This window comes from Betta splendens, chromosome 16 (genome assembly GCF_900634795.4).
Source record: "Betta splendens chromosome 16, fBetSpl5.4, whole genome shotgun sequence".
Classification (NCBI taxonomy): Eukaryota; Metazoa; Chordata; class Actinopteri; order Anabantiformes; family Osphronemidae; genus Betta; species Betta splendens.
The window spans coordinates 17,657,258-17,682,780 of record NC_040896.2 but is presented as its reverse complement, the minus strand read 5'-3'; the positions used below and the strand labels follow the sequence as shown (position 1 = coordinate 17,682,780).

At 47.6% G+C, this 25,523-nt stretch overlaps 1 protein-coding gene across 7 annotated transcripts in view; it reads left to right on the top strand.

The window, feature by feature from the left end:
* The window catches only part of LOC114843637 (CUB and sushi domain-containing protein 3-like), a 146,494-nt gene that overhangs the window by 96,256 nt on the left and 24,715 nt on the right, over nucleotides 1-25,523 (top strand). For 3 of the 7 annotated variants that reach the window (XM_055503009.1, XM_055503007.1, XM_055503006.1), the window contains 17 exons: nucleotides 127-243; nucleotides 383-592; nucleotides 1,278-1,466; nucleotides 2,275-2,452; nucleotides 4,988-5,133; nucleotides 5,402-5,482; nucleotides 6,169-6,282; nucleotides 12,396-12,584; nucleotides 12,875-13,033; nucleotides 14,048-14,377; nucleotides 16,246-16,431; nucleotides 17,125-17,319; nucleotides 17,957-18,130; nucleotides 19,186-19,359; nucleotides 20,024-20,197; nucleotides 22,434-22,619; nucleotides 23,615-23,788. In XM_055503009.1, the coding sequence (XP_055358984.1) occupies nucleotides 127-243; nucleotides 383-592; nucleotides 1,278-1,466; nucleotides 2,275-2,452; nucleotides 4,988-5,133; nucleotides 5,402-5,482; nucleotides 6,169-6,282; nucleotides 12,396-12,584; nucleotides 12,875-13,033; nucleotides 14,048-14,377; nucleotides 16,246-16,431; nucleotides 17,125-17,319; nucleotides 17,957-18,130; nucleotides 19,186-19,359; nucleotides 20,024-20,197; nucleotides 22,434-22,619; nucleotides 23,615-23,788 (2,976 nt within the window). The remainder of the gene's footprint in view (nucleotides 1-126; nucleotides 244-382; nucleotides 593-1,277; nucleotides 1,467-2,274; nucleotides 2,453-4,987; nucleotides 5,134-5,401; nucleotides 5,483-6,168; nucleotides 6,283-12,395; nucleotides 12,585-12,874; nucleotides 13,034-14,047; nucleotides 14,378-16,245; nucleotides 16,432-17,124; nucleotides 17,320-17,956; nucleotides 18,131-19,185; nucleotides 19,360-20,023; nucleotides 20,198-22,433; nucleotides 22,620-23,614; nucleotides 23,789-25,523) is intronic. The other 4 variants (XM_029130369.3, XM_029130366.3, XM_055503008.1 and 1 more) reach the window with 3 other exon arrangements.

Sequence of the window (25,523 nt, the reverse complement as noted above, 5' to 3'; positions counted from 1 at the left end):
CAATTGGCGGAGACGCGGCTCCTGTCGCCCTCGCTCCACATTTGCCCCCAGCCGCTGTTTGCCTTTGTTTTCCTCATTGAGCTGTTCTGTGACACGTTCTTTCTCCTCGGCTGCTTCTTCCCTCAGCTCAGTGTGGCGGCTCCATGACAGACTTCAGCGGCGTCATCCTCAGCCCCGGCTTCCCGGGGAATTACCAGAGCAGCCTGGACTGCAGCTGGAGAGTCCAGCTCCCTGTTGGCTTCGGTCTGTCATCCTCTGTCTTTTCCTCCTTCATCTTGTTCTGTGTTCGTATTAGTACAGTAGCTCATGACGTCGGTATTCGTGCATGCCTGTAACAAAATAGCCATGGGTTTGCACATTCTCGCTTCTCTCTGCGTTTTAGGGATCCATCTGCAGTTTCTGAACTTCTCGACAGAGCCCGTTCATGATTATCTGGAGGTTCGCAGTGGGACTCTGGAAACAGGAAGCGTGATTGATAGGTTCAGTGGCCCTGTGGTGCCCAACTCCCTCTTTAGCACCACCCACGAGACCACTCTGTTCTTCCACAGCGACTACTCTCAGAACAAACCCGGCTTCCACATTGTCTACCAGGGTAAGGGAAAAGACGGCTTCCTGAGATACAGTATCAGTTGGCCGTTCTCCTACCTGAAAATGTAGAGGGCGTCTTTTTTTTAATTAAAGGTTATAGATCAGAGCCGGAGAGTGGTTCTGTAATGAGCCTTCGCTGAGACTGTAGGATTACATAGGAGAAAAGAAGAGAAAAGAAAGAAAACACCACGTCAACGTTGACCTAATTCATTCACATGTTGCTTTGTTGATGATCTTATCTGCTTTTACATTACCAAACAAACAACGGCACAATAATAAGCACAAAAGGGAACAAAATGAAACATATTTCCCATAACGTTCAGATAACACAGTGAACAAACCAGAATTTTCTCTTCTAGATTAAGAAATTGTCCGTTTTCAGCGGGAAGCAGCAAAATACAAATTTTAACTGCATAGAAACATTTATTTAAGATAAATACATAGACACTGATACGTTGATCCTCTGCATCAGTCCCACCAACAATGCAAATACTGTATTTTTATATTTTTATAGCAAATTGTACATTAGCTATGAACCAATTTAACGGGTGATACAAAATTCCAGGTTTTAGCAGCTGGTCACAGGCATTGACTATCTGCGGTGGCCATAGCTCTGCTAGAGCACAGGTTGATGGAGAGTCTGTGCTGCAGGAGCCTCCTGGTCTCTAAATGCCTTGTTTCCGCCCCAGCGTACGAACTGCAGAGGTGTCCGGACCCGCGGCCGTTTCGCAACGGCATCGTGATCGGCCAGGACTACAGCGTGGGGATGACCGTCTCCTTCGAGTGCCTGCCGGGCTACACGCTGCTGGGAGAGGCCTCCCTCACGTGTCTGCACGGAGTCAGCCGGAACTGGAACCACCCTTTGCCCCGCTGCGAAGGTGACCGCCGCCTTCACCTGCTTCCCGCGATGCGATAATTAATGAAAATCGGTCTTTAAGCGTTCTCGTTCTCTCGCTGAGGAAATCTTAAAAATAAATTCCCGCTTGAGAAAGTTCTGCATACTTTCACAGGAGCTAAAAAAGTTCAGAGCGAGCTGCTTTTCCATCGTCATTATCTGCTAAAAATAGGTCTTTGAAGTTATTTTGAATAGGTGAACACATTATATTCTCTGTATTCCTCCTGAACAATCAAACTTCTAACTCCCTTTTTGCCACCTACTGATTTAAAAACCCTCCTCATCACAGACCTTCTCCAAATGTGTTTGACCAATTACATGCGCGTTCCCCATCACTTACTGTAAGTGGAGCAGCTACATCCGCACCACAGCTTCGCATTAGTCTGAGAAAGTTGTACACAGTTTTGTTTTGCCGCATCATCCCCGTCGAGTTCACTGTTGTGTTTTTGATCCCGGGGGCAGCAGCTCGGCTCCGACTCCCAGTACCCAGTCAAATTTTAACACATTCCCTCTGAAGGGTTTTGACAGGGACTTTTAGTGTCAGAGCCGCTCAGTGTCATCGGGTCCCTGGCAACGAGGAACCAGCCCCTGTAGCTGTGTCTAACAGGTGCTCGCCCTCAATCACCTGGCGCTATCTCAATGATAACCCAATAACACGCAGTTATTGTTTGTTTTATCAACAGTTAGTGGCAATGCGGCCATAAAAGCGAGTTTTATGACTGGAGGTAAATTGGAGACGGGCTATCTATTTTTATCCAGCCTCACTGACTTCCTTCCTTCCTTCCCTCCAGCGCTGTGTGGTGGGAATATAACGTCCATGAATGGCACTATTTACTCCCCTGGACACCCGGCCGAGTATCCTCACTTCCAGGATTGCATGTGGACCGTCAGAGTGCCCCCGGGTTACGGCATCTACATCAATTTCTCCGTGATAAACACCGAGCCGATCTATGACTACATCACTGTGTGGTAGGTGCTCGTTTCTCGCGTATCAGCTCATTGCACGTGTATTTCTGTTTCAGTCTTTCTCAGTGTGACCTCCGTCTGGACATTTGCCTGCACATGTACCCGTGATACAGTAACTGCCCTCTCTTCCAGTCCTCTGCGAAACCAAAGAGGGATGTTGCGTCAGAAGTGTGAGTTACTGTAGCGCGAGTCTCCTTTCCCGGTCGACCAAACTTATTGTAAATGTTTCACTTCAAATCCCCGGTGTCCTGAGAAAAAAAGTAAAAAAAAAAAGTGAGTCGTCATGAAAACATCGGCTCTGAGTTACTTTGGGTGTTTGTTAGAATGTGGAAAACATCGCAAACTTTTCTCCTGAAAGACAATGGTACAGCAGTAAACTATAGAGCCTGGCCCACATCACCACAGCAGCCGTCCTCTGGCTCTCTGTAGCAGGGTGAGCCTCGGGCGGAGACTGGCCGTCCTCATGGGTGACATTGGGGAAATGCCTTCCAGTGTCTGGGGCCACCGCTGATGGCACGGGAGGACGGAGCCGCCGCCACTGGTGTTTTCATATGAAATGGCGCATAAACAATGTGTCCCCTGATGACGTTTCATTTTCCTGCCTGACTGCCGTCTCCTATTTCGCTGATCACTTTGAAATGAAACTCCGACGAGACCCCTTCCGACGCGGCGTACGGTATATTAGAGGCACAAGGAACATTTAGTGGCCATCGCTCAGGTGAACAGGCCTGAAGCTACGTACTGTAGAAAGGAGAGCTGCGCGTTGCTCACGCGGGTCCTCGCCGCTTTACTTCTTTCTTGCAAACGCTTTGAAATCTCTCTCCTGCCCCCGTTTGTGGCGGCGTCTTCCTACTTGAGAGGCAGCGCACGCTTCCGGCGGCCTCAGCGTTTATGGCCAGTTGGACTGGAAACCCGCCGCCGTCCGTCCGTCCGCCCACCGGCCTATTGATCAGGGCGTGTGGAGGAGGTGATTCCACGGAGGGATGTCGTAAACGCAACACGTAACGTAGTAAAGCTTTAACGACGCGCGGGGAGTCTGTGCTCTTGAATAATGAAGTGGACCCGGTATTTGACAAACTCGGGTACATTATTCCATAGATTCCATGTGGGTTAGGCTCAGAGATCAAGGTCATGTGAGTATAAAGCGTACTCTGGTCTGCTCCCAGTCAACGGTGGGGCGGATGCACCCCCACAGCATCTTAATTAGACGTGTGCACTTCCTCCACCGTCTCAGGAGAAGCATTGGAGCAGCGGGTCTCCTCCCGAGCTCCTGCCCAACATCTGTCTCCCCTCGCCGCGACCCCGACCGGCACCGGCAGCTCCGCCCGGCTCTTTGTATCTCTAAATCGGGAGCTTCACCTTCAGGCTCAGTGTCGCTTTCAATGTGACATTTAAGCGCTCTGCCACTTGTCAATTTCACACTCCATCGTGCCCATTTTTGTGAAGCAGGCCTTTCAGATAACTCTACCCCCTCCACTTGGAGGCCGGAGCTCCAGCTGTTAAAGGTGAATGCTCTCCAGTGGATATGTCAGCATCTTTTCACTGGCATCGCGCCAATAACACCAGTACATGAAACGACCCTCGCCGAGTCTTAAACCTTTTCTGGAAGACGTCGATGTTTTTTTATTACCACAAAATATTCACACACTTTATCCAATTATTATTCACTTATAATATTCAGCCTTAAATCAAATTTGAGGTTCTTCAGTATAAACCTACCCTTGAACCGGAGCTGTATCAAGCTGCCATGTACTGTAGCTACAGTAATGTAAATTAGATGTGCATATCGACTTCCTTTGATGTATCCACCCTTCACAGATAACAGCCTTTCTCCCTACCCTATTAAGGGTGAAAATCAAAAAGGTCATTACGATTCAATTAAATTTTCATTCCCACGGCGACAGTATCTTATATGTCATGGTATTCAGTTAAGGACTTTAGGACTTTGTGATAATTGTCCATACATTTTCTAAATGCTTTCATGCTGCCATAGTCACGGGGCTAAAGGAGGGTGATAACCTTTCCACGCTGGACAGGGGAGTTTAAAGACAACTAGGCAGGCTGCCTTTAACAGGGTTATTTAGTGGATAGCACATGTAATATACAGTAATGAGTGAGGGAGGATATACAATATGTGCTCAATGAAAATATCATAGGTCTACTTGACAGAATGAGCTACAGTTAATAGGGCTTAAGCAAATCAACTAAGCCTGAATGAGCGTTGTCATGTTGACTCTATGTATTGGCAGATGCTGGAACGTCTCCGAGGGCTGAATCGGCCAAAGACTTTCTTCTTTTGTCGCTATGAAAAATGGCTGGAGGTGGCAAAAGTTTCAGCGCTCAACTCCCATAATAGTCAACATATATTTGACTTGTACTGTACTTTGATGCAGTTAAAAAGTTTTTTCAGATCATCAGAATGATTGCTGAACCCACTTTAGTGCTCGGGGAAAAGTACACCTGCTCTTTGAAGATATTACTTAGGAACATCTCTCTCTCTCTCTCTCTCTCTCTCTCTCTCTCGTCCACCTGTTCCAGGGACGGACCTGATCAGGCCTCGCCTCAGATCGGCCAGTTCAGCGGCAGCTCCGTGCAGGAAGGCGTTTCCACCACAGCGAATCAGATCCTCATCAAGTTCCACAGTGACTTCAGCACCAGTGGCTTCTTTGTGCTGCATTATTATGGTAAATTGACTTTGACAACCGCTGTAGTAACACATTGTACAAAAGAGCAGAGACAGAGGGATTGTTCCCATATTGGGACACATTTAACTGTTCTCTTTTGCTACAGTGCTTGATATTGCTTCTAGTGCTGCACTACTACCGCACGTATTAAACGATGAAGCTGTTTCTGTTAAAACTCAACTACTGATGCAGTGATAGTTGTCAGGGCTCCATGTGATATCTGTCTCTGAGCATTGTGAGGCCCATGGATGTGCTCTATTCCCAACAGCGTACCAGCTGAGAACGTGCCAGCCGCCGCCCCCGGTCGCCAACGCCACCGTCCTGACCGATGACGAGGAGTTTGAAATAGGTTTGTCCTGTTTTGTTTGGCTCTTGACTTGCCAGGGCACACATGTAATCAAATCAGCTGACTCCAGAGATGAGGTTATCTGTTTGGACAGCTTAGGGGCAGAGGAAAACATAAAAGTACAAGATGGGTTGGGACGATATTTAATTAATAATTATCTTGTTCATGGGAGGAACTATGGTTTTTGCATGTATGTTTGAATATTTGCATGATATTATCAGTCAGTGTGGACATTTGACACAATATTGCTTCTACACATTATTTTAATACTATTTGCTATTTCAGTCCATGTTCACTGCGTTCTGCTTTTCGGTTCTTCCTTTGCTGCTTTCGCTTCCTCCGTTTATGATTTACCTTCAATTAGATATTTTATTGCCGACTAGTGCGGCGCAATATATTTTTGAGTGGATGGTTAATTAGTTTTTGTTTAAGCTGTTTGTATTTCCAGCGTTCTGAAGTGATTAGTAAAGTGAAGTGGAAATCATGTTGCCGGTGGCTGCCTCCCTTCGCCTCTTTGAAATCCAGCGTAATTTTAGATTTTGTGTGTAAGTACTTGAGAAGTGGAGTTAGCTGAGGGCACGTCAGTCTTCATTACCAAACTTGTTGTTGATTACCGTTCTAAGTGCTGATACTGGGGAGGCTGCGTGGGGTGTTTGCTTCAGTGACCGTGTTTGTATGTGACCTCCTAGGGGACATCATTCGCTACTCGTGCCTGCCCGGCTTCACCTTGGTGGGCAGTGAGATTCTGACCTGTCGGCTGGGAGAGAGGCTGCAGATGGACGGACCCCCCCCAATTTGCCAAGGTTGGTTCTGGTATCTTGGTGCCTTTGTGTGTTTGTGTGAGTCTTCCTATCAGTGTGTGTGTGTGTGTGGGAACATGCAGCAACAGTCACGCGTGTGTTTATTCAAACTCTGTGGTGTTTGTGTGCATGATGGAAACCACTCTGCCAAGTCAGCTGCACCCGCTGCATCATTTAACAGACTGCCAGCAGGGCCCCTTCTAGCTGACTGCTGGTGGCAAACGGCATCTCTGTTTTAATTTGTCAAAACGCCGAATGCAACCGACACAAGATCATAGACCTGGGCTCCCCTGCCACCACGGCTTGACTGTGAGGCACCAGTGTGAAACAAATTACAGACCGGCAGGTTTCGAAAAAAGCGTAATAGGGTTGAGGGAGGCCTGTCATCCCCATGTTTTCTCTGTGGTTTACGTAGGAAAAGAGGGAGGCTTATATTTTACCCCTTAATCCTGCTCAAATGGCTTCATGGTGTTGATTGATGTTAAACGTCTTCCTACTCAAGTTTTTTTTTCACAAGATGGATTTTCAAACAAAATAGCAAAGGAAAGGAATGTCTGTGTTGTCTGCATCAGAGGTTTAGTTTAGACCAAGAAACAAATGGCATCAGCCCGCCTGTCGTGCCAAGACAACAGAGCGCTCTGAAACCTTCTATTCCCCGTGGATAGACATCTTTTGAAGTGCCCTCAAGTCCTTTGTCTACAAGTCTTGAGCTGATGAGCATTCCTGTCTTTTTATTTCTAGAAACTGTGAGTAATCACATTGGACTTGTCATCAAAGCATGGCAGATACGCGACGGAGCCGCGGCCTGCATTCATAAAGCGTCTTAGAATAGGACTAGTGATCTGGAACCTATGTGCTCATCCCTGGCTGTTATTATTTGATGTCTGACTTGATATGTTATTTTCCCTCCTGGAGGGATTTCACGGCTGACGTCGCTGTGCTTTCACAAGCAACAACATCGCTGATCGCGATTTAATATATGGAAAGTGCCAAATGTAAAGTAGAAGACACCAGTGGCGGAGCTCTGAGCGCCCTGACTGGTGATCCAGAATCTGAAAGATACCCCTCCTCTTATATTTTATTCATAAATGCTACAAGCAGCTCTGCCTGTGAATAGCTGTGTTAATGTATGCACAAAGGTCAAAGAGACCAAAAGCATGGCAATTTAACAACATTTGCATTGATGAGCTGCGTGTGTGGGAGTCTTGAAAACAACACGGCCTACCTTTACTTGTGCTGCACTGGGCCAGCCTAGCATTTTTCAGAATTAAAGATTTATAAACCCACACAGGGTGTAAAGTCTTCCTGCATTTTATTAGCTTGTTAGACAATGCAGAGCAAAGAGAGGTAGGAAACAAAAGCCAGAAAAGCATAATTGCACGCTGCATCATCCAAGATTTAACCGCTGTTATTGTGACCTGAATGGAAACTTTAATTCCATTGTTCGAAAATGACCAAATTAGAAAATCAGCATCATCATTTGATGTTTTTTGTGCCAAGTGAGGGCAATCAGTCAGTGGAGTGTGCTCGAAAAATGCATCCGATGGCCCCGTGACGCTGTGCTGCCAGCTCCCGTCCGTATGTGACTGACTGCGCAGAGCTGCGGAAACGAGCAGCAGGCTCCTGTCAGCTCGCATTCGCTGCGAATAACTACACCAGCTTTAATTTGAGTGACGGCATTAACCTGCCAAATTGGTGTTCGGCTAATGCCGCCGAGCGCCCGGTCGGTCGTTGACCCGCGTTTGATGGGTTTGAAGCGGATTCACCGTTGGACAGCACACGAGCAAATACTCCGACAGCACCTCCCTGCGCTCCATCAGCGGCGGCTGCGGGATCACACCTCGTGTGGGATTATAGTAAACACCGAATCAAGTGGCTCAGAAGTAACAACTGCAAACGTCTGTCATCAGGAGTTGTCAGTATGTTGAGCTGAGCTCCGCTGATCGCATTGGACCTCATAGCATCTGCAACTGTTGGTACTGCAGGTCACTCAAATTTACCGTAATGTGGAATTACAAAGCTTAGTAATGTGATAACTCATCAATAAATGAACATACCAGAGATCCGTTATATAAGTTGATGTCAATCAAATTTAACTGAGAATAATAATATTAGGCAAATAATCAGATTTATATTAAAACATAATGTCATTTTTATCTTCCTCTCTCACGGGATCCTGTGTGTGTGTGTGTGTGTGTGTGTGTGTGTGTGTGTGTGTGTGTGTGTGTGTGTGTGTGTGTGTGTGTGTGTGTGTGTGTGTGTGTGTGTGTGTGTGTACTTATTCTAAAGCACAGCTCTGTAAAACCCTCTGCGTGATCAATTGACAAACAGTAATAAGTATTTCAGGACATTTGGATTACTAATTTATTGTTTGACATTTTAATGCATCACCTCATTATCGCAGTAAAGAATTCATTCCATTCTCTTGTATTGGACACGTCATGTCCTTGCGCCACCTCTAGCATGAAGCTAATTACTCTCCTTGGGACATGTAAAATTAAACTTAATTCGACTTGACCTGCTATTCCCGTCCAAGACACAGCTACAGCGGGAGCAGCTTGTGCAGGGGCCGTTTGTGGTCGGCAGCTTTCCGATAAGGAGGACGGCTTTTCCACTGTCTCTTTATTTTACTTTTGTTTGCTGTCAGCCCTTGTGTTAATTGTCATTTTATGCTTATAACGCTGAAATGTCCTTTCGGCGGCTATGTAATTTCACCCCTCTAATACCTCTGGTTTTTAAGATATTTCCCCAGGCTCGTTCCTTATAAAAGCCTGGGAGGAAGGTTATGCTGCAGCTTTGATCAGGTCTGGAGCCACAATTGAATTGACTGCCGTGTTTGCTAGGTAAACCATCTGCTACACAGAGGTCGGGCTCGGCCCAGTACACGCGGCTGCATCGCTCCGCTTTGATTTCCACGTGTCTTTCAGAAAATGCAATGAAAGGCAATTTCTGATTCCGCTCCGTCTTTGCGTACTTATGTAAATGCGAGCTTGGTTTCATTATGTCCCTGTCATTGTCATTCCTTATGCACATTGCACTGAATATATTAATAAACATTTCATGGCTAGCACCAGAAGACGCGGCCTGCTCGGCGCGTTTGCGGGATCTGACAAAGCCGCTGCCAATTCTTTTATTAACCAATCATGTTGGCGTGTGTTTCATTTTAGCAAAACCAGCCCACATTGTACAATCAGGACGATACGGTATTTAGGATGCAGTGTATGGCCAATATTTGCACTATTAAGTGTTTGTAGTAGGTTGCAGCTAATTAGCAAAGGATGGTTGCTCATGAATTAATTTGCTGTTTATTGATTTTAGTAAATGTGCTTTAATTTTATAGATATTTTTTTCCAGTTGAACTGGCATTAGTAATTTTACTGTACTGTACTTCAGCCAGCATGGCCGCATCTTCACCTGCTTGTATTGGTGAGGAATAGTGGTCAGTACTGGCGCCGGTGCCGCACCAGCATAGTGTATGAATATAATGAGTTCCAGTCTCTCCTCAGCAGCGTACAGTCCTTATCATGCTCCTGCAAAGCCCATCGTGAAAAGTCGCAGTATTGAAGCATCTGAACCAGTTTTAAGCCGCTCATGATTCATTTTTTAAGCCCTGCACCTAAAGTCTGAGGCAAAGCAGTTTAAGCCACAACTGTGCTTACTGGAAGGACGTGTTTGTTGCCTGGCAACGTTAGCTTATTATACAAGTACTGGGGCTTCAATTATTTCAAAAACTATCTGTTACAGGAAAGATGACTCCATGTATCGTGCACGGTCAGATCCACTCACAGTAAGTGCTCGAGGGAACGACTATGTACAGCGTGTGTTTAAAAAGCGTATATACGTACAAATATGCAGGAGAAACTTCAAGTTGCTTCTGATTGTGAGTCTAGTTGCGTCAGTAGCAGCAGCGGCTCCAGCTGATGATGGAGCTCAGGAAGCAGTGGTGTGACTTATGAAGCTGCACCAAGCGCAGACCCCAGTCTGAACCTCATCACTTTGCCAGCTTCATAATTCTCCTCCTAAGGTCCCCGATTATCTGCCACAGGTTTGTCTCAGTTCAGCTACGGAATTAGGTCGTTTAACGCACGACGGGAAGCAGTGTGTTGGAATAACTTTTCAAAAGTGCAAGATCACTGGCAACCAATAATTTGACCTACATGACATCGGTTCACAATGTGGGAAAAGCTCCTGGGGGCGTAGCTGAGAACAGCTGCTTTCTGCTTTGTTAGAGCGCCGTTTTCACCGTTTCTAAAGATTCCTGGCTGCACACTGATCTTTAATTAGGTCTAGCTTGACCTTCTGTTTTCTACAGCATATGCTCTGCATAATAAAAAATGAGTAACATAAGAAAGTGTAGGGATTAGAAATACGAGAATTAAAATGTGAAAAAGAGCAGATCGTGAAATGTGTAGATGCCTGTACAGTCAGATAAGAGTTCTGAATCTCCCAGATATTAAACACTTGAATGTGGAAGAAAATGGAGCATCTCTTATCGCTTATTCTGGAAGAGTGGCACAAGCTACTTGAATCCAGATGTGCGCAGCGTGAAGAGACTGACCCCCAAAAACCTAAATCACTGCCACAGAGGCTCCAACCAGGTGCACTGGCGACTGGAGGAGCAGGTCTAAAAAAGAGTAAAATCTAGTTGACGCGATTCCGCTTTCAAACAAAATAGAAAAAAGGTGCTTCAACTGCATGAATTTGCCCGGCGTGACTAAGCCCATCTTACTTCCACCACTGGAGTAGGAGCGAGCGACTCTCTCTCTATCCTCGGCTGCAGAGCATCGGCTCCTTCCCCAGGTGAGCGCCGGTCACCGGCGCCGTGACCGGATGCTCGGGGGCGAAGCCAGAACCGTCATCTCACTGCAGCTGAGGATAGAACGGACCTCGGGCCCCGGACGTTCACGCAGGTGTTTTCACGTTGGGATGCCGGTAGGCAGGTAATGACGTGGGAGTCAACGGTGTCACAACACACCGCTCCAGAGCTACGACCTCCCTCAGGCTCCCTGCTGGGGCGGCGGAGGCCACGCGGACGGCGGCCCTTGGTTAAAGGTGGGCAGAAGCTGGGCTCGATCCCCAGCTGAGTTCGCTGAGTGATGGGGTTCACAGACCCAGGGGTGCATCCAGGGATATATCACGCATAACTGAATTCTCAAGTTTGTGAAAAAGTATGGAAATGAAGAAATATTAGAACATGTTTATTTTCTCTTCAGCCTCAGTTGATGTTTGTTGCCTCCCTAATGAATATATTCTATAATAATTTCTGCCTGGAAATTCTTCTGTGATGTTTCATTATTTTACATATTTATTTCTGCAGAGATTCTGTGATCCCTTTTGTTGTTATTTTTTTTTTTTTTTTTTTTTTTTGAGTCAGTCGTTGACTCTCTGACATTGCGCTGAGCCAACGGCTGGTCCGGTTCATCCAGCGGAAGCTTCTGCAGCGTCTGGCCTCCAGGAATATTCACACTGCATTGTGTTACACTGCTGTCCTCCCGCCTGCTTTCTTGATATATGTCTGAGCGTTTCCAGTGACCTTTTTTATCTGGAACAGTTGTTCGCATTAACCTTTTAGATGCGTCATGTTTCTTCACTACTGGCCCAGAAGAGAAGCTTATGTTACCAGCAGAAAGGGGAGAGAAAGAAACAGGACTGTCATTATTTCAGACATGCCAGCGAACAGGAAATGAAGGGAAGGCTCTGAGCTAAAACACGTAACACACACACACACACACACACACACACACACACACACACACACACACACACACACACACACACACACACACACACACGCAGCAGTTTTCCATACAAAGCTAGCTGTCTGTACTAAATATTATTTGATAGATTAATATCAGGGGAGTCTGAAGACAACAGCAGACTCAGCTCAGCCCTGAGGTGCAGTATCACTCTGCCTGAAATGTAATTATTTTAGAAGTAGTTATTTTTTCCATGTAATGCCTCCTGTCAGAGTGCAGCACTCCCCACCGGGCCCTCCCCCGACCCCTAGCCTCACCCCATTTGTCTTGCCCCCCCCCACAGAGCTTCAGCATCCCTCCTTCACCCCCTTCACTCTGTCACTTCATCTTCCTCTAATGCTGCTGTTTCTCCCCTCCCAGTGCAATGTCCAGCTCACGAGGTGCGCTTCGACTCCACCGGGGTGATTCTGAGCCCGGGCTACCCTGAAAACTACCCCAATCTCCAGATGTGCTCCTGGCTAATTAATGTGGAGAAGGGCTACAACATCACGCTGCACTTTGAACTCTTCCAGACGGAAAAGGAGTTTGACATCCTAGAAATATTTGATGGTGAGTTCTTTGAGGATGGCGATGCTCGTAATTAGCATGCAAAAAAAAAATTGAGCTTAAATAAGACCATGGGAGTGTTGCTCTTAGTGCAGAGTGTTGTTTCTGCAGAGACTCCAGAATTCATTAATGTCACGTCCAATTTTTGGTTTCAAAGAAGTGTTCAGTGCAAAAACCCACAGTGTCTGTTTGATGTCATAATAAAGAAATACTGCCTCTTCTCACTAGCACATAGAGTGGAGCCCATTGAGATGGTTTCATAGATATGAAGACGTGTCTGTGTCCCCGTCCAGGGCCCAACATCTACAGCCAGAGCATGGCGTCGCTCAGCGGCGACATCGAGACCCCCTTCAGCCTCACCACCACTGGCCACCAGATCCTGCTGCGCTGGTCCTCCGACCACGGCACCAACCGGCGCGGTTTCCACATCAGATACGTGGGTGAGTATCAAAGTATGTATCCAGCTTATAATCATATTCTATTTCTACTAGTGCTGTTGCAACATGTTTCTCTCCAACCGGAAGAGAAGTGATAAAAGTCATGGGTTTAGAGTTTGGCCAATTGGGGTATGTTTTCATTGGGCTTTTCCCACCAGCTGCTTCTGAATATTTTGACCCCATGATTTTTGTCACACAGTGCTGTTGTATTTTTTATATTGGTTGAGTTAGTTTGCGAAAACCTGCAGAGGCGGTAACAGGCGATGGTTTCACACGCAAACGCCACGCGGCTTTTCACAACTGCAAGTCACTGGAAGTCTTGCATGATGTTTTGCACTCCTTAATTTCTAAAGGCCTTAAATTCTTAATTGTGTCTTTAATAAAGCAAGTGTTGCTAGGCAAGGGCAGCACAGGGAATCTACTTCCATTTGAAGTGCATCAATAATAATGGAAGAAAGCACAAAAGACATCCATTTTTAATGTTGTCTCTCCATTATATTTAATACGCGAGAGTGTTATTGCGGGAGCGAGTTGCTGTGATGAATTTTGTAGCGGAAACCCCTCCCTGACTTGATTGACGCGAACGGGAACTGACACAAACTCCAGCGTGTGTCTTTTGGCCTCAGCTGCTGCCTCCTCCCAGTCAGCCTGATTCGAGGGGAGGGTTGACAGCGTTTGTGAGGCGCCCGCGTTCCACCGGCGCTCACTCTGTGGAAATCAAATTTACCTTCTCCTGTGTTTGATGGGCTGTAAGATGAGCGGGAAAAAGGCTGTGGCACAAACGAGCGGAGGGTGCGCCAGCATCGCATGTGTTAAAGCAAATTGAATTTGTGCTTTCCCACAGGCCAGAGGGAGGAAGTAATGGCGGTTTTGAGGACTTTCTTTGGTGCATGGAACAAAGCCTACGTGCTAAATAGCTGTGGCATTCTTCAGGCATTTTCCTTCATTATCTCCCTGCATTTAAAATTGAGTCTTACAGTGGCTAAATCTCTACCTGACTAATTCCCAAATCCTTTTCTCTCTCCTCAGATTTCTGGCTTTTTCTTCTGTTAATAATTTCCTTATCTGCTGCTTTCTCACGTCCTCTTCTGTCTCTCTCTCTCTCTCGCTCGCTCGCTCTCGCTCCCTCGCCCTTCCCGTCCATCCCGCTCCTCTCCGCTCCTTCCGCAGCCATGTACTGCAGTACCCCGGACTCCCCGCAGCACGGCTTCGTGGTGAGCCAGACCGGGGGCCACCTCAACAGCATGGTGCGCTGGGCCTGTGACAGGGGATACAAGCTGATTGGCAAAGGCGCGGCCGTGTGCAGGAGGGCCGCCTACGGTTACTACGCCTGGGACGCCCCGGTCCCCGCGTGTCAAGGTGAGCTCCTCGGCCTCGGCGGCCTCTCGTTTCCACGCCCCGCCTGCCTCTTTCCCAGTCCTTCTGGTCACTGCCTCTGCCCCCCCCGTGCTCAGCCGGCAGAAAGGCAGCGCTTCAGCCATTCAAGCGTCCTAACTCGAGTCCTGTTCCTACGTCGTTATCAGCTGAACTGCATGCAGCCTCGTCGAGAGCCATTACCCTGTCAGGTGGAAAAGAAACAGAAATCAATCTTTTCCTACTTCTGTCAATATCCACTTCTTCAAATTACTTAGGCTAACTCACTATTAGCATGCGGGGCCTGCTGCTGTTGGGTCTCACTCAACTAATTGGGTTCTTTGATCCACACGCGAGATGTGCGCTTGTTTGTGCTCACGGTTGCTGCACTGGCACAGTCGCTGGTGCAGCAGCAGCAACACACAACACGGTGCTGTGTGTTTTCACGACGCGGCGGAATCAGGAAGGATTCCACGTGCGTCTAAGCCTCCTCGCACCTGTGATTGATTCCATCAGTTTTATAATTGAACGCGGCGTTTCCAAAGCACACAAACGTACTGTGGCCGCCAAACGTAGCCCATCTGCTCACTGCTGGTGGTGGAGACGACATTACGGTGTGCTCGGGATTCATTCCTGCCCATAATGAGGTATATGTTGAATGTACAATAGGAGAAAAGTTGTGACTATAACCAGGTAGTTTGAATGTGAAAGAATAGTTTCTTTCTCTTTTGAACAGAACAGCCTGTTCCTATTAATATATATTAGTGATAGAATCCTTAACAAATAAACTCACACAGGGTAATGGAGGGAATGTAAAGGCCCCAGGGTTTTTGGAAGGGTCCTTCCTACCTTTGATGTTTCTCACTGTAGAGATACCATTGCTCCGCTATTTCATGTGTGTTTGCAGCAACGTTCCGTGACCCAGCGGGTGTTTGTATCTGCGCTCCATTCATTCCTCCTGACTTTGCTCTGATAAACACCTTGAAATTCACCACCCTGCGCTTTCTCTCCGGTTTAATCTCTGAGGCCGCAGCAGCCCAGATTTAAAAATGTGTAGGGGTAAAAGGCGGCCCCGCGCATATGCATGCTAGGAGCACACATTCATGCGCTCTCCAAATTCCTCTGAATGAAAGTGTTCAATGGACGTCATTTCAGGAGGAAAGCACAATCTGTGCTGTGCATAAGACAACTGTACCTTCACTTTGAGGGAGCTGGATACACATTTCCTCAAGGGGCAAGTCCTACATAGCATATAACGCTTTGATGGATTTCTATGACTAGTCAGGATTTCAATAGATATAGGACATCAGTGACCCCAAGTACATACAGAAAGTAAATTACTTGCTTACTGTAAGTGTGACAGGAGCATCGGCGCTTCATTATTATGAATGCATTACTGTAAGTGGGAGTAAACACCTTTTGTTTTCCCAAATCGTGACCGTGCTGCACATTTAGTTTATACAGGACTTTTTTCCGTGACCCTGTATTAAACTTTTTCACTCATCAGAGCAAAAGCACAGGTGTAACTCATTTTGCAAATGAAGGCGCCGCTCCATTGTGCTCTCCCCCACTTCCGTCCTCAGCATGCACAATACAAGTCTCCGAAACTGCCTGGACTGAAATGAATGCATCTAATATTAATGTAATTAATTTTATCTCCCCCTTCTTCAAAGTACGTGCTGTAAGAATTGCGCGAGGGCGTTTAATGTCACCTATTCCCTCTTTTGTGGAGGTTTTTAACCATTCGGTGGAAACGAGCGCGGCATCCCAGCATGTACGCGCCTGCCCACCATGCGTCATCTGGACTGGTACTGTATGTGTTTCATGTTATGCGTGAAGATGTTCGCTGACAGTCGTCCTCTCGCCGCCCGCAGCTGTGTCATGCGGCGTGCCCAGCGCGCCAGTAAACGGAGGTGTGCTCGCTGCTGATTACTCCGTCGGCACACGGGTGACCTACTTCTGCAACAGCGGCTACCGGCTTTCTTCCAAAGAGCTGACGACCACAGTCTGCCAGCCAGACGGCACATGGAGCAACCACAACAAGATCCCTCGATGCATCGGTGGGTTGGAGGGTTCGGGGGGCGGGGAGGATGGAAACCAAAGGGGGAAGTGAGAGAGAGATAAGGGGGAAGACGTGAATTTAGATGGGAAGCATCCCTCGGTGAGGTCGTAGAGCGCCGTGCATTTTAAACTAAACACAGTAATGGCGATTTGAAGTAGAGACTCCAGTCCCATGTGAGCCATTAGTTGTGGTTTCATTACAACATCTTGTTTGGTAGTGATGTTAAGATGATAAGACAGACAGACAGGGTGGACAACAGAGGAGCGGAAGCCGGTGTTTTACATGCTTTTGCTCTCGCTACACGTTTAAAAGCATTGTAATGAGTGAGTGACAGCACTGTTTACTGTCGAGACCGGTGTTTATTCCCCACTGCGTATGTCTCGCACAGAAAAATGAGGAACAGAGTTTGTTTTGCAAGAACATAACAGCACACAAGCTACTATTTGCATTTTTGCGCATGTATTAGCTTATTGATTAAAGGTTCCCTTTGTATTTCTAACTATTTGGATTTCCTCTTTGCTGCCGGGTTGTTACATTTTGATGTAGCAATGTGTGTACGAGGGATAAGACAAGAAATCAATGCAGTAGTTATTTCATTTGAATAATCCAAACCTAACTACTGGACGCCCGCTTCCCCCAAATCTCCTCATTACAAACGCCTTTCTTCTTCTTCTCTTTTTGGGGGGGGCAGTAATGACGTGCCCCAGTCTCAGCTCGTTCTCTCTGGACCACGGCAAGTGGAGAATCGTCAACGGCTCCCACTACGAGTACGGCACCAAGATCATTTTCACCTGCAACCCGGGCTATTTCCGCGTTGGCCCCGCCCACATCCAGTGTCTGGCCAATGGGGTGTGGAGCTGGAGGAACGAACGCCCTCGGTGCAGAAGTGAGTGGCCTTCGCTGCGGCATTCACAAAATAATTACCTGGTAAAACTCGGACGTATTTATGAGACATGAGGGAACGCATACATGTCATGTTTAGCAGGGAGTTTCATAGAAAGGACGAGAGTAGAAGGCACTGAGCAGCGTGATCCAGGCAAATTGAAAATCTATATCTTCTCTCCTCAGGTCCAGGAGATTTATATATTGTAACACTCTAGGAATCAAAGGCAGAATGTCTTATTCACAGCTCACTTAAGCGCCAGCTCAATTATTCACTTTGGTGCTCTCCACCTATTCCCGTCTCACCCTGGGTTAGACGTTGTTTACTGTGGGAAAGGGAAATAAAAGCTATTTCTGCTGCCTGTGTAGCAGCAGAAGGAGATGTCAGCCGGCATGATGAAACATGTTAGGACAAAGCCCAACGCCGTCATTATCCTCCCCGTCGAATAGTACAGGTCAGGCTTTTTTACATTAAGGTTGTTTAGATGGCTGTAAATGACTGTTGATTTCCAGAATGGAAGCCAGCTTGTCTCCTCTTTGTCCGTTACTGGACTCGCGTCTCAGTCGATCATTTCCGCGTCTTCTGCGTTGCCTTGTTTGTGTTAATGTTTTTCTTCACCACCACCTTAATCTCATTGCAGTCATTTCCTGTGGCGATCTGCCCACTCCTCCTAATGGAAAGAAGATTGGGACCCAGACGACTTTCGGCGCGTCGGCCATTTTCAGCTGTAACCCCGGCTACGTCTTAACCGGGTCCACTGTCAGAGAGTGTCTCCTCTCCGGCCTGTGGGACAAAGCAGAGACTCTGTGCCTGGGTAAGCCAGAACCACAGCAGGAAATGGTCCGGATGAAGACGCTGTACAGCGAAACCCGCGATAACTTAAACAGATGCTGTACATTTGCTGTTAAGTTTGATAAAACCATCTCAACTCTCGACTCGTACGTACAGTAAATGGATGGAAGCGATGCCAAAGCATAGATTGGCTCAGCTTGTCACAGCTCTATGTAGGAAATACACACGCTTGAGGCCCAGGCAGCAGCAGCATTAGTCCAGTTATCAACTCGGTAGCGCCGGCCCTGCCAAGATTGGTTGAGTTCATTAAGCGAGCAACATCTCTCTCTTGTTTAGCGATATGACTGTCAGGGTTAACGTAGCCAGGGACCTCCCTGCACAGGCGCCTACTTCAGCACTATCTTCATAGAATCTGGCTGCTCTCGACTGGAGTGTGATAATAAAATGCTCGGCTGAGTCTCTGGGTGCAGGAGTGAATTAGGGAAATCAGACTCGCAGTCAGTAGCAATTTCCCAGGTTTTAAGTGGCGGTGGAAAATCTCAGCAAGATTCCTCGTCTCTGAAAGGGATTTATTGTAGCTGAAAGTAATGTGATTACGTGCGTGAGTGTACTGCACAGGTTTTGAGGAATTCCACGTGCATGTCTCCGTCGTCGACGGGAAACGCCGAGTTGTGGCCGCCAACGGTGCTGAGGCCAGTGTGAACTTGTAATTCAGGGATAATGAGCTGGAAAAAGCTTCCAAGTCCAACACGTTTCATGAGTGCGCTAATTTTGTTTGCCTGCAGAATATTTCTGGACCTTTTAAGTCGCCAGCTTTCCCATTTCATTCTATAATGCGCTTGTCAAAATGCAATGATATTCAAATGTAAAACACAATAAAAGTGTTTCCAGGCTTGAAGGACCATTGGGCACCACAGCAGGCCGTTCCCGACATGTCAGAAAGTTCAAGTCAAATTTGCACCACATAAATAATTGACAGAGGTCATTTGCAGTGAGTTGTGGGACAAGCAGATACAGTAACAATTAGAAAGCAAGTCAGACAGTTGTGAATAATACTGCATTTTGCTGGTCCTGCAGCGGGTCACTGTGGCGTCCCAGAGCAGATCGTCAACGGGCAGGTGATCGGAGAAAACTTTGGCTACAGAGACACGGTGGTTTACCAGTGCAACCCCGGATTCAGGCTCATCGGCTCATCGGTGCGCATTTGCCACCAGGACCACAACTGGTCTGGACAGCTGCCAGTTTGTATTCGTGAGTACTTTACACCCTGTGTGTGTGTGTGTGTGTGTGTGTGTGTGTGTGTGTGTGTGTGTGTGTGTGTGTGTGTGTGTGTGTGTGTGTGTGTGTGTGTGTGTGTGTGTGTGTGTGTGTGTGTGTGTGTGTCTGTGTCTGTGTCTGTGTGTGTGTGTGTCTGTCTGTCTGTCTGTCTGTACATGTGCTCTGTATACATTTCTAAAAGGCTACTTGGACTTTTGTTTGGTTCTAGTTCTTTCATCCACCAGAACAAAGCGGTCAATCGCAGACACGGTTGATTTGTTGTTGTATTCAAATATTCCATCTCATTATTTAAAGCTTTCTGCCTGGTCTTCGTCAGTCGGGGTTTGACATAATGGCCTGTGACGTGATTCTCTGTCTGTTGTTCACCTGCCGGTGCACCGAGCTGTGCCGTTTACCCGTTCCCAATTTAGATTGTGCCTCGACTTGTGATTCCCGCGTTGCCCTCTGAGGTTAATTGTATGATAATGATATTGCTATGATAGGTGTCACTGTACATCACCTATTGAACGCCCTCGCCTGTGTTCACTCCTCTCTCCTCCCCTGCCTTCTTTTCCCTCTCCCCCTTGGCTCCCTACGTCTTCCATCCTCCCCTCCCTCTCCTCTCCTCGCCGCTGCTAACGCGCTAACGCCATCCCAGCTGTCACCTGCGGCCACCCCGGCAGCCCTATCTACGGCCGCACCACAGGCGACGGCTTCAACTACAACGACATCGTGCGCTTCTCCTGCAACAGAGGCTACACTCTGGAGGGCCCCTCCACCGCCCAGTGCCAGGCCAGCCGCCAGTGGAGCCAGCAGCCGCCAACGTGCAGAGGTGAGGGCCAGCTACGGCTGTCGGCCTGACTGACTGCGAGTAGCAGAGGGATGCAGATGCGCGTCGACAGCTGAACTAAAAAGCTGGCCGCGTGTGCCAGCGTGTTTAACCAAGCCTCAGACCACACAGACGTCGCCTCGGGAGTCCAGGCAGACAGAAATCAAAGGCAGGACCTACTTGAAGAACGTGGCACCGGCGGATGCGTCACATCGCGATGCATCTCATTAACCATCTGCGGCGATCGGTTTCTTAACAAGGAGGCGCCGCGGTGAATCACTGTAACTAAAGGTGTTTTAATGTTTGATAACAGAAGCCACTTCTGTGTAATTCTGTTGCTGTAAATCGGGCCAGGCGTCAGCGCAGCAGCTTGCTGCCAGCCAGCAGAGGCTGGACCGAGCCGAAGTGTTGGAACCGAGTGGAAAAGCTCTCGCAGGTGCTTCTGCGGCGGTTCAGGGGATCTGATAGGAGGACGACCACAAGAACTCAGCAGCCGGCGAATGTGCCGGCGTCATTTAGACGGGTGCAGGCGCCCGCCGATCTGTTGATTTGAATAAGAAAAGTCCCGGCAACATCTGTAGCCCCGGCCTCAGAGCAGAGGCAGGGAAGCGGCGGTAACGAGCTTGGAGCAGAATGTATGGAGAGGTAAGATTAATTGAGGAACTGTTTCTGCACTGTTGCTGGCAGTTTTTACTGGGAGACAGGCTGCAGGGAGAGATTACTTTGAAGAAAAGAAGCCTCAAAGTACATTTGGAGGCAGGCGGCTTCCTGGGAGTCTGGGATGTTTTAGTCGTGTTCAGGTTTGGTTTACCCAGGTCAGGCTCATTAGCGGCGGTGTTTACAATGGGCAGATTGGCCCCAATTTAGTGTGTTGTCGTGCCCAAAATATGGGGACAGGTTATGTTACCCAGAACCCAGCAGCCTCTGGTTCCACTCCCAGTTACCTGTGGCCACGCCTCAGGTTGGAAACCCTATTAGACTGGTGTCATTCACTGTCCCAGAGGTCATCATGTGTGCAAAATAATAATAATAATAATGATAATCGAAGTAATAGAATGAGTGGTTAACCTACTAAATTCAGTTGGATCCATAGTAAGTTTAATTGGTGTCCTCACTCTGGATCCAGTGAGCCAAAGCTGGATCAGTCAGACTTTCCCCATTTAAAAATATCTCTCCCTCCCTCTGATTTCCGTTGGCAGTCAGCTGTAACGTGACACAGTTCTGATTACTGCGAAACAGCGCCATGGAGCCATACGCGGTGAGAGATCAAACGGGGCGAACGAGTGCGACGATTTAAAAACCGCCACCGTTGCGTTCGTCACGACGCTCCTTGTTCCCGCTAAGAGTTCTGACGTTAAGCCAGCCGTGTCACGCGTGTGCATTGTGGATTCAGCACGATGTCGCCGTGAACCTGTCCCCCCCCCGTCATCAATGCGCTCCTGGAGAACGCAGCCGCTTGTGGAGGTGCGACAGCGGATGCGCCTCCTCTCTGCAGCCGTTATTAATATTGACAGTGCTTAAATATAGCCGGGCCTCGCTTGTCTCGGCGCGGGGAGAATAAACAGAAAACGACAGTGAGCAGGTCATATCAGCGGATCTATTATTAACTCACGAGTGAACATGCTGACTGATCTTATGCTAATGAGGCTCCATCCAACGACAAGGACTGCGCAGCTTTGAGCTGAGGGTTGCCAGGTCCTCAGCGCTGACCTTGGGCCCAGCGCGTCCATGTTCTGATGGCTTCCATACAGTCATTAGGCTCCACCAAATGCCCACACACTGCAAACCTCGCACATACATGTACACACAGAATTAGTCACACATGAATAATTCAAATATCATGACAAATCCATTACAGCGTAGTAACTATACAATATGCATGAGCTTTTAGTCTGGATGGGAACGGTGTTATGCTATAGTTCATGTTCCGTCTTGTAGCAGACTCATCATGCATATTCATAAAATGGTTTGGGGGACGCTGCCAACAAGTAAATATTCCACACTGATAATTCACCCACTGTATGTTATCACTGTAAACTGGTCCTTATGAAACAATGCCAAGAGTGACTAGCGACTATATACACGAGGCTGCAGTCAGGACATGGAGGCTGCAGGTGATGATGTCACTCCAGCTGTGTTTGGTGAAATCACAATATCACAATGTTCTCCTATTATGAATAAGCAACGTGACTAATTTATGACCATGTGCGGTAACTGTATTGTTTTTCTCCTCATTCAGTGGTGAACTGCACAGATCCCGGCATTCCTGCCAACTCTATCCGGGAGAGTAAGATCGAACATGGTAACTTCACGTTCGGCAGCGTGGTTTTCTACGACTGTAACCCAGGATACTCCCTGTTTGGCTCGTCGGTGCTCACCTGTCAGCCAGAAGGCCACTGGGACAAACCTCTACCTGAATGCATTGGTACACGCGCTGCTTTCTCCTTGAATTAGTCATTGACTAGAATTAGCCGTGTGTGTGTGTGTGTGTGTGTGTGTGTGTGTGTGTGTGTGTGTGTGTGTGTGTGTGTGTGTGTGTGTGTGTGTGTGTGTGTGTGTGTGTGTGTGTGTGTGTGTGTGTGTGTGTGTCTGCTTGCAGCCAGCCATGACCTGCTGGGGCGTCTGAGGTCGTACCGCTGCTCTCAGACACCTCAGTTATCGTACATTCAGTTTTTGTATGACGCCACCGCCGATAACGACCTATTTCCAAAGCAAAGCCTCCACATTGTGCGCACACGCTCAGAAGGCACTTTATTCACCGCTGCCAGATGACACGTTTATTTTATCAAATGGAATAGTAATTAAAGAAATACACAGGAGTGTCTGTCTCCAATGTTTATTCGCGGCTCCAGGCGCCAGCGAATCAATGTTAAGAAATTAGCTCTGCAAAATTACAAAAACCCACTTTGCATTATGAGACTAAGCTGATTAAATGACAGCTCCCACAAACATATGCAAAGGTCACAAGAATAATAAAGTAGCAGGGAGAGCGAGGCGCCAAATTAGATTTTAGGGCTGAAAACAATCCAGCGAACATCTAAGGTTTAATTTAAGGCTCTATACAAGGTTACATCTAATTCCTCTTATGAGAAAATGATTGACATTAGTGTAGTTTAAGACATTAAGGCACATTAATATTTCATATAGCTGTGCGTTATCTTTCAACACGAGCCTCCCTGAACTATTGAAATATTCAAAGTTCACAGTATTGTCAAGCACCGTGCTACTGGACCGGCTGCTTGTTATAACGAAGCCTCTCCCTGTCTGCAAGTGTCACACTCATACATCACACGCATCTCATCCAATTAAGCCAAGGCCGCGTGACAAAGGAAAATCCAACTATTATATGTTCTTACACTGCGATATAAAAATCACTCATCTGCTGATAATCTCATTTCCTGTCACGGCTCGGTCACTCAGAGGTCGACTGCGGCCTCCCGGGCGCACCTCCCCACGGGACCATGAGCGGGGAGAAGTTTACCTTTGGCTCCACGGTGCGATACTCCTGCTCCGGGGAGCGGCAGCTCATCGGAGACTCATCGCTCACCTGCCAACTGAACGGTCACTGGAGCGGTCCGCTGCCCCACTGCTCAGGTACTGTACGCCGCTCATGCATAAACAAGGCGCCGGCACCCACGGACACAGTGGGGCGAAGGGGCGAAGGTCCCACTCTCCCACTATAACACTAAATGGATCCACTCGCTCACCTCTTCTGGTCCCAGTAGGTCTGCTCACAGTTGGAATTAGCTTACGGATGGTTTGGGTTGGATCTCTTTCCCAAAGTGAATTTGAACCTCTAGCCTAATGTCGTTTTTCAATTTAATAAACATACCAAAGCATTTCACCCGTTTTTGAGAGGCTTTTGAAAGGGATATGTCAAATCCGCGTGTGCCCGCAGCGATAACACCGCGGGTAAGTGGTATCTGACACCAAAGTGGGGTATTACCTGGGATACCTGGCCTTGATGGGATGTGTGGTTGTTGCCTGAGTGACGCTTGCTGCCCTCACAGTCGGCGCCGCCGAGCTCTTACAGGATTTTTAAAAATCGTGCCAACGTGCTGAAATATTTACGCCACAATCATTTGTCCTGAATTTTCCCGGCCACTCAAAGCATTTTCAGCGTTTCACTGGACCCATTTCAACACTTGACATATCTGCACTTGGCCAACAAACGCTTTTTGTCGTACGATGACGCCAAATCCCGTAAACAATGGCCCTTAACAGTCATTTTTCTTCAATTTGGTGATAGGAAATTATAAATTTAAATCTCAGCCAAATGCTTCGAAAGGCAGACGCTGCTTCGCGCCAGAACCGTTCATGTGATTTAGCAAAGTTTGGCAAACGCAGCTCTCTCCAGTCAGACACTGAAAGCCTAGAAGTGTGTTGGTGGAGCGAAGGGCCGCATTCTCCCTGTAATCCCTTCTGTGCACATCGCTCCCATCACACGTAAGCGCTCCTGACCATTTAAGTGGATTCGCTTTACTGAATGTTCACTTGGTTTGTTCGACTCACTGACCCAGAAGTGATGTTTGTAAGCAGACTTGTATGACAGTGTGTGTGTGCGTGTGTGTGTGCGTGTGTGTGTGCGTGTGCGTGTGTGTGTGTGTGTGTGTGTGTGTGTGTGTGTGTGTGTGTGTGTGTGTGTGTGTGTTTTTTTTCTTCTTCTTTAAGTGGAAGTGTGAACTCTCGGCTCACCTTCGGTATTTTTTATTTACTCAGACAGTTGGAAAAGAGCGGGGAAGTTAACTCCTAGTATAGTAACAAGCTCCAATCACTCTGTCAGAGTTTCTGCTGCGTCGTTAGTCCTTTTTAAGGTTTTTGAGGGGAGGGAGTGGCACCGATGTGATTTGAGGTCTATTTAAACCTGCATAATTATCTGCTGCCAGTACAAAGCTGTTTTGGAGCCCAATTTTTAAATTAGTAGTTTAATAATGTGTCTAATGTTTGGAGGGCTTTGTTCTTTATCGCTCTTATGACAGATGAGCCTCTTGGAATGTAATAATGTGAAATATTGCACTACACTGTACCCTGATGGCTACCACTGAGCCGATACACTCGTCTGATGCCAAACACTCTGTGGAGCAGAGTTTAGAGAATGAAACCTCCAGAGGGATCGACCAGAGGGTTTAAGCACCAGATTGCAACATGACATACATCCATCCATCCATCCATTTTCTTAACCGCTTACTCCCTAGTGCGGGGTCACGGGGGTGCTGGAGCCTATCCCAGCTGGCTACGGGCGAGAGGCAGGGTACACCCTGGATGGGTCGCCAGTCCATCGCAGGGCAACACATAGACACACAACCATTCACACACACACTCACACCTA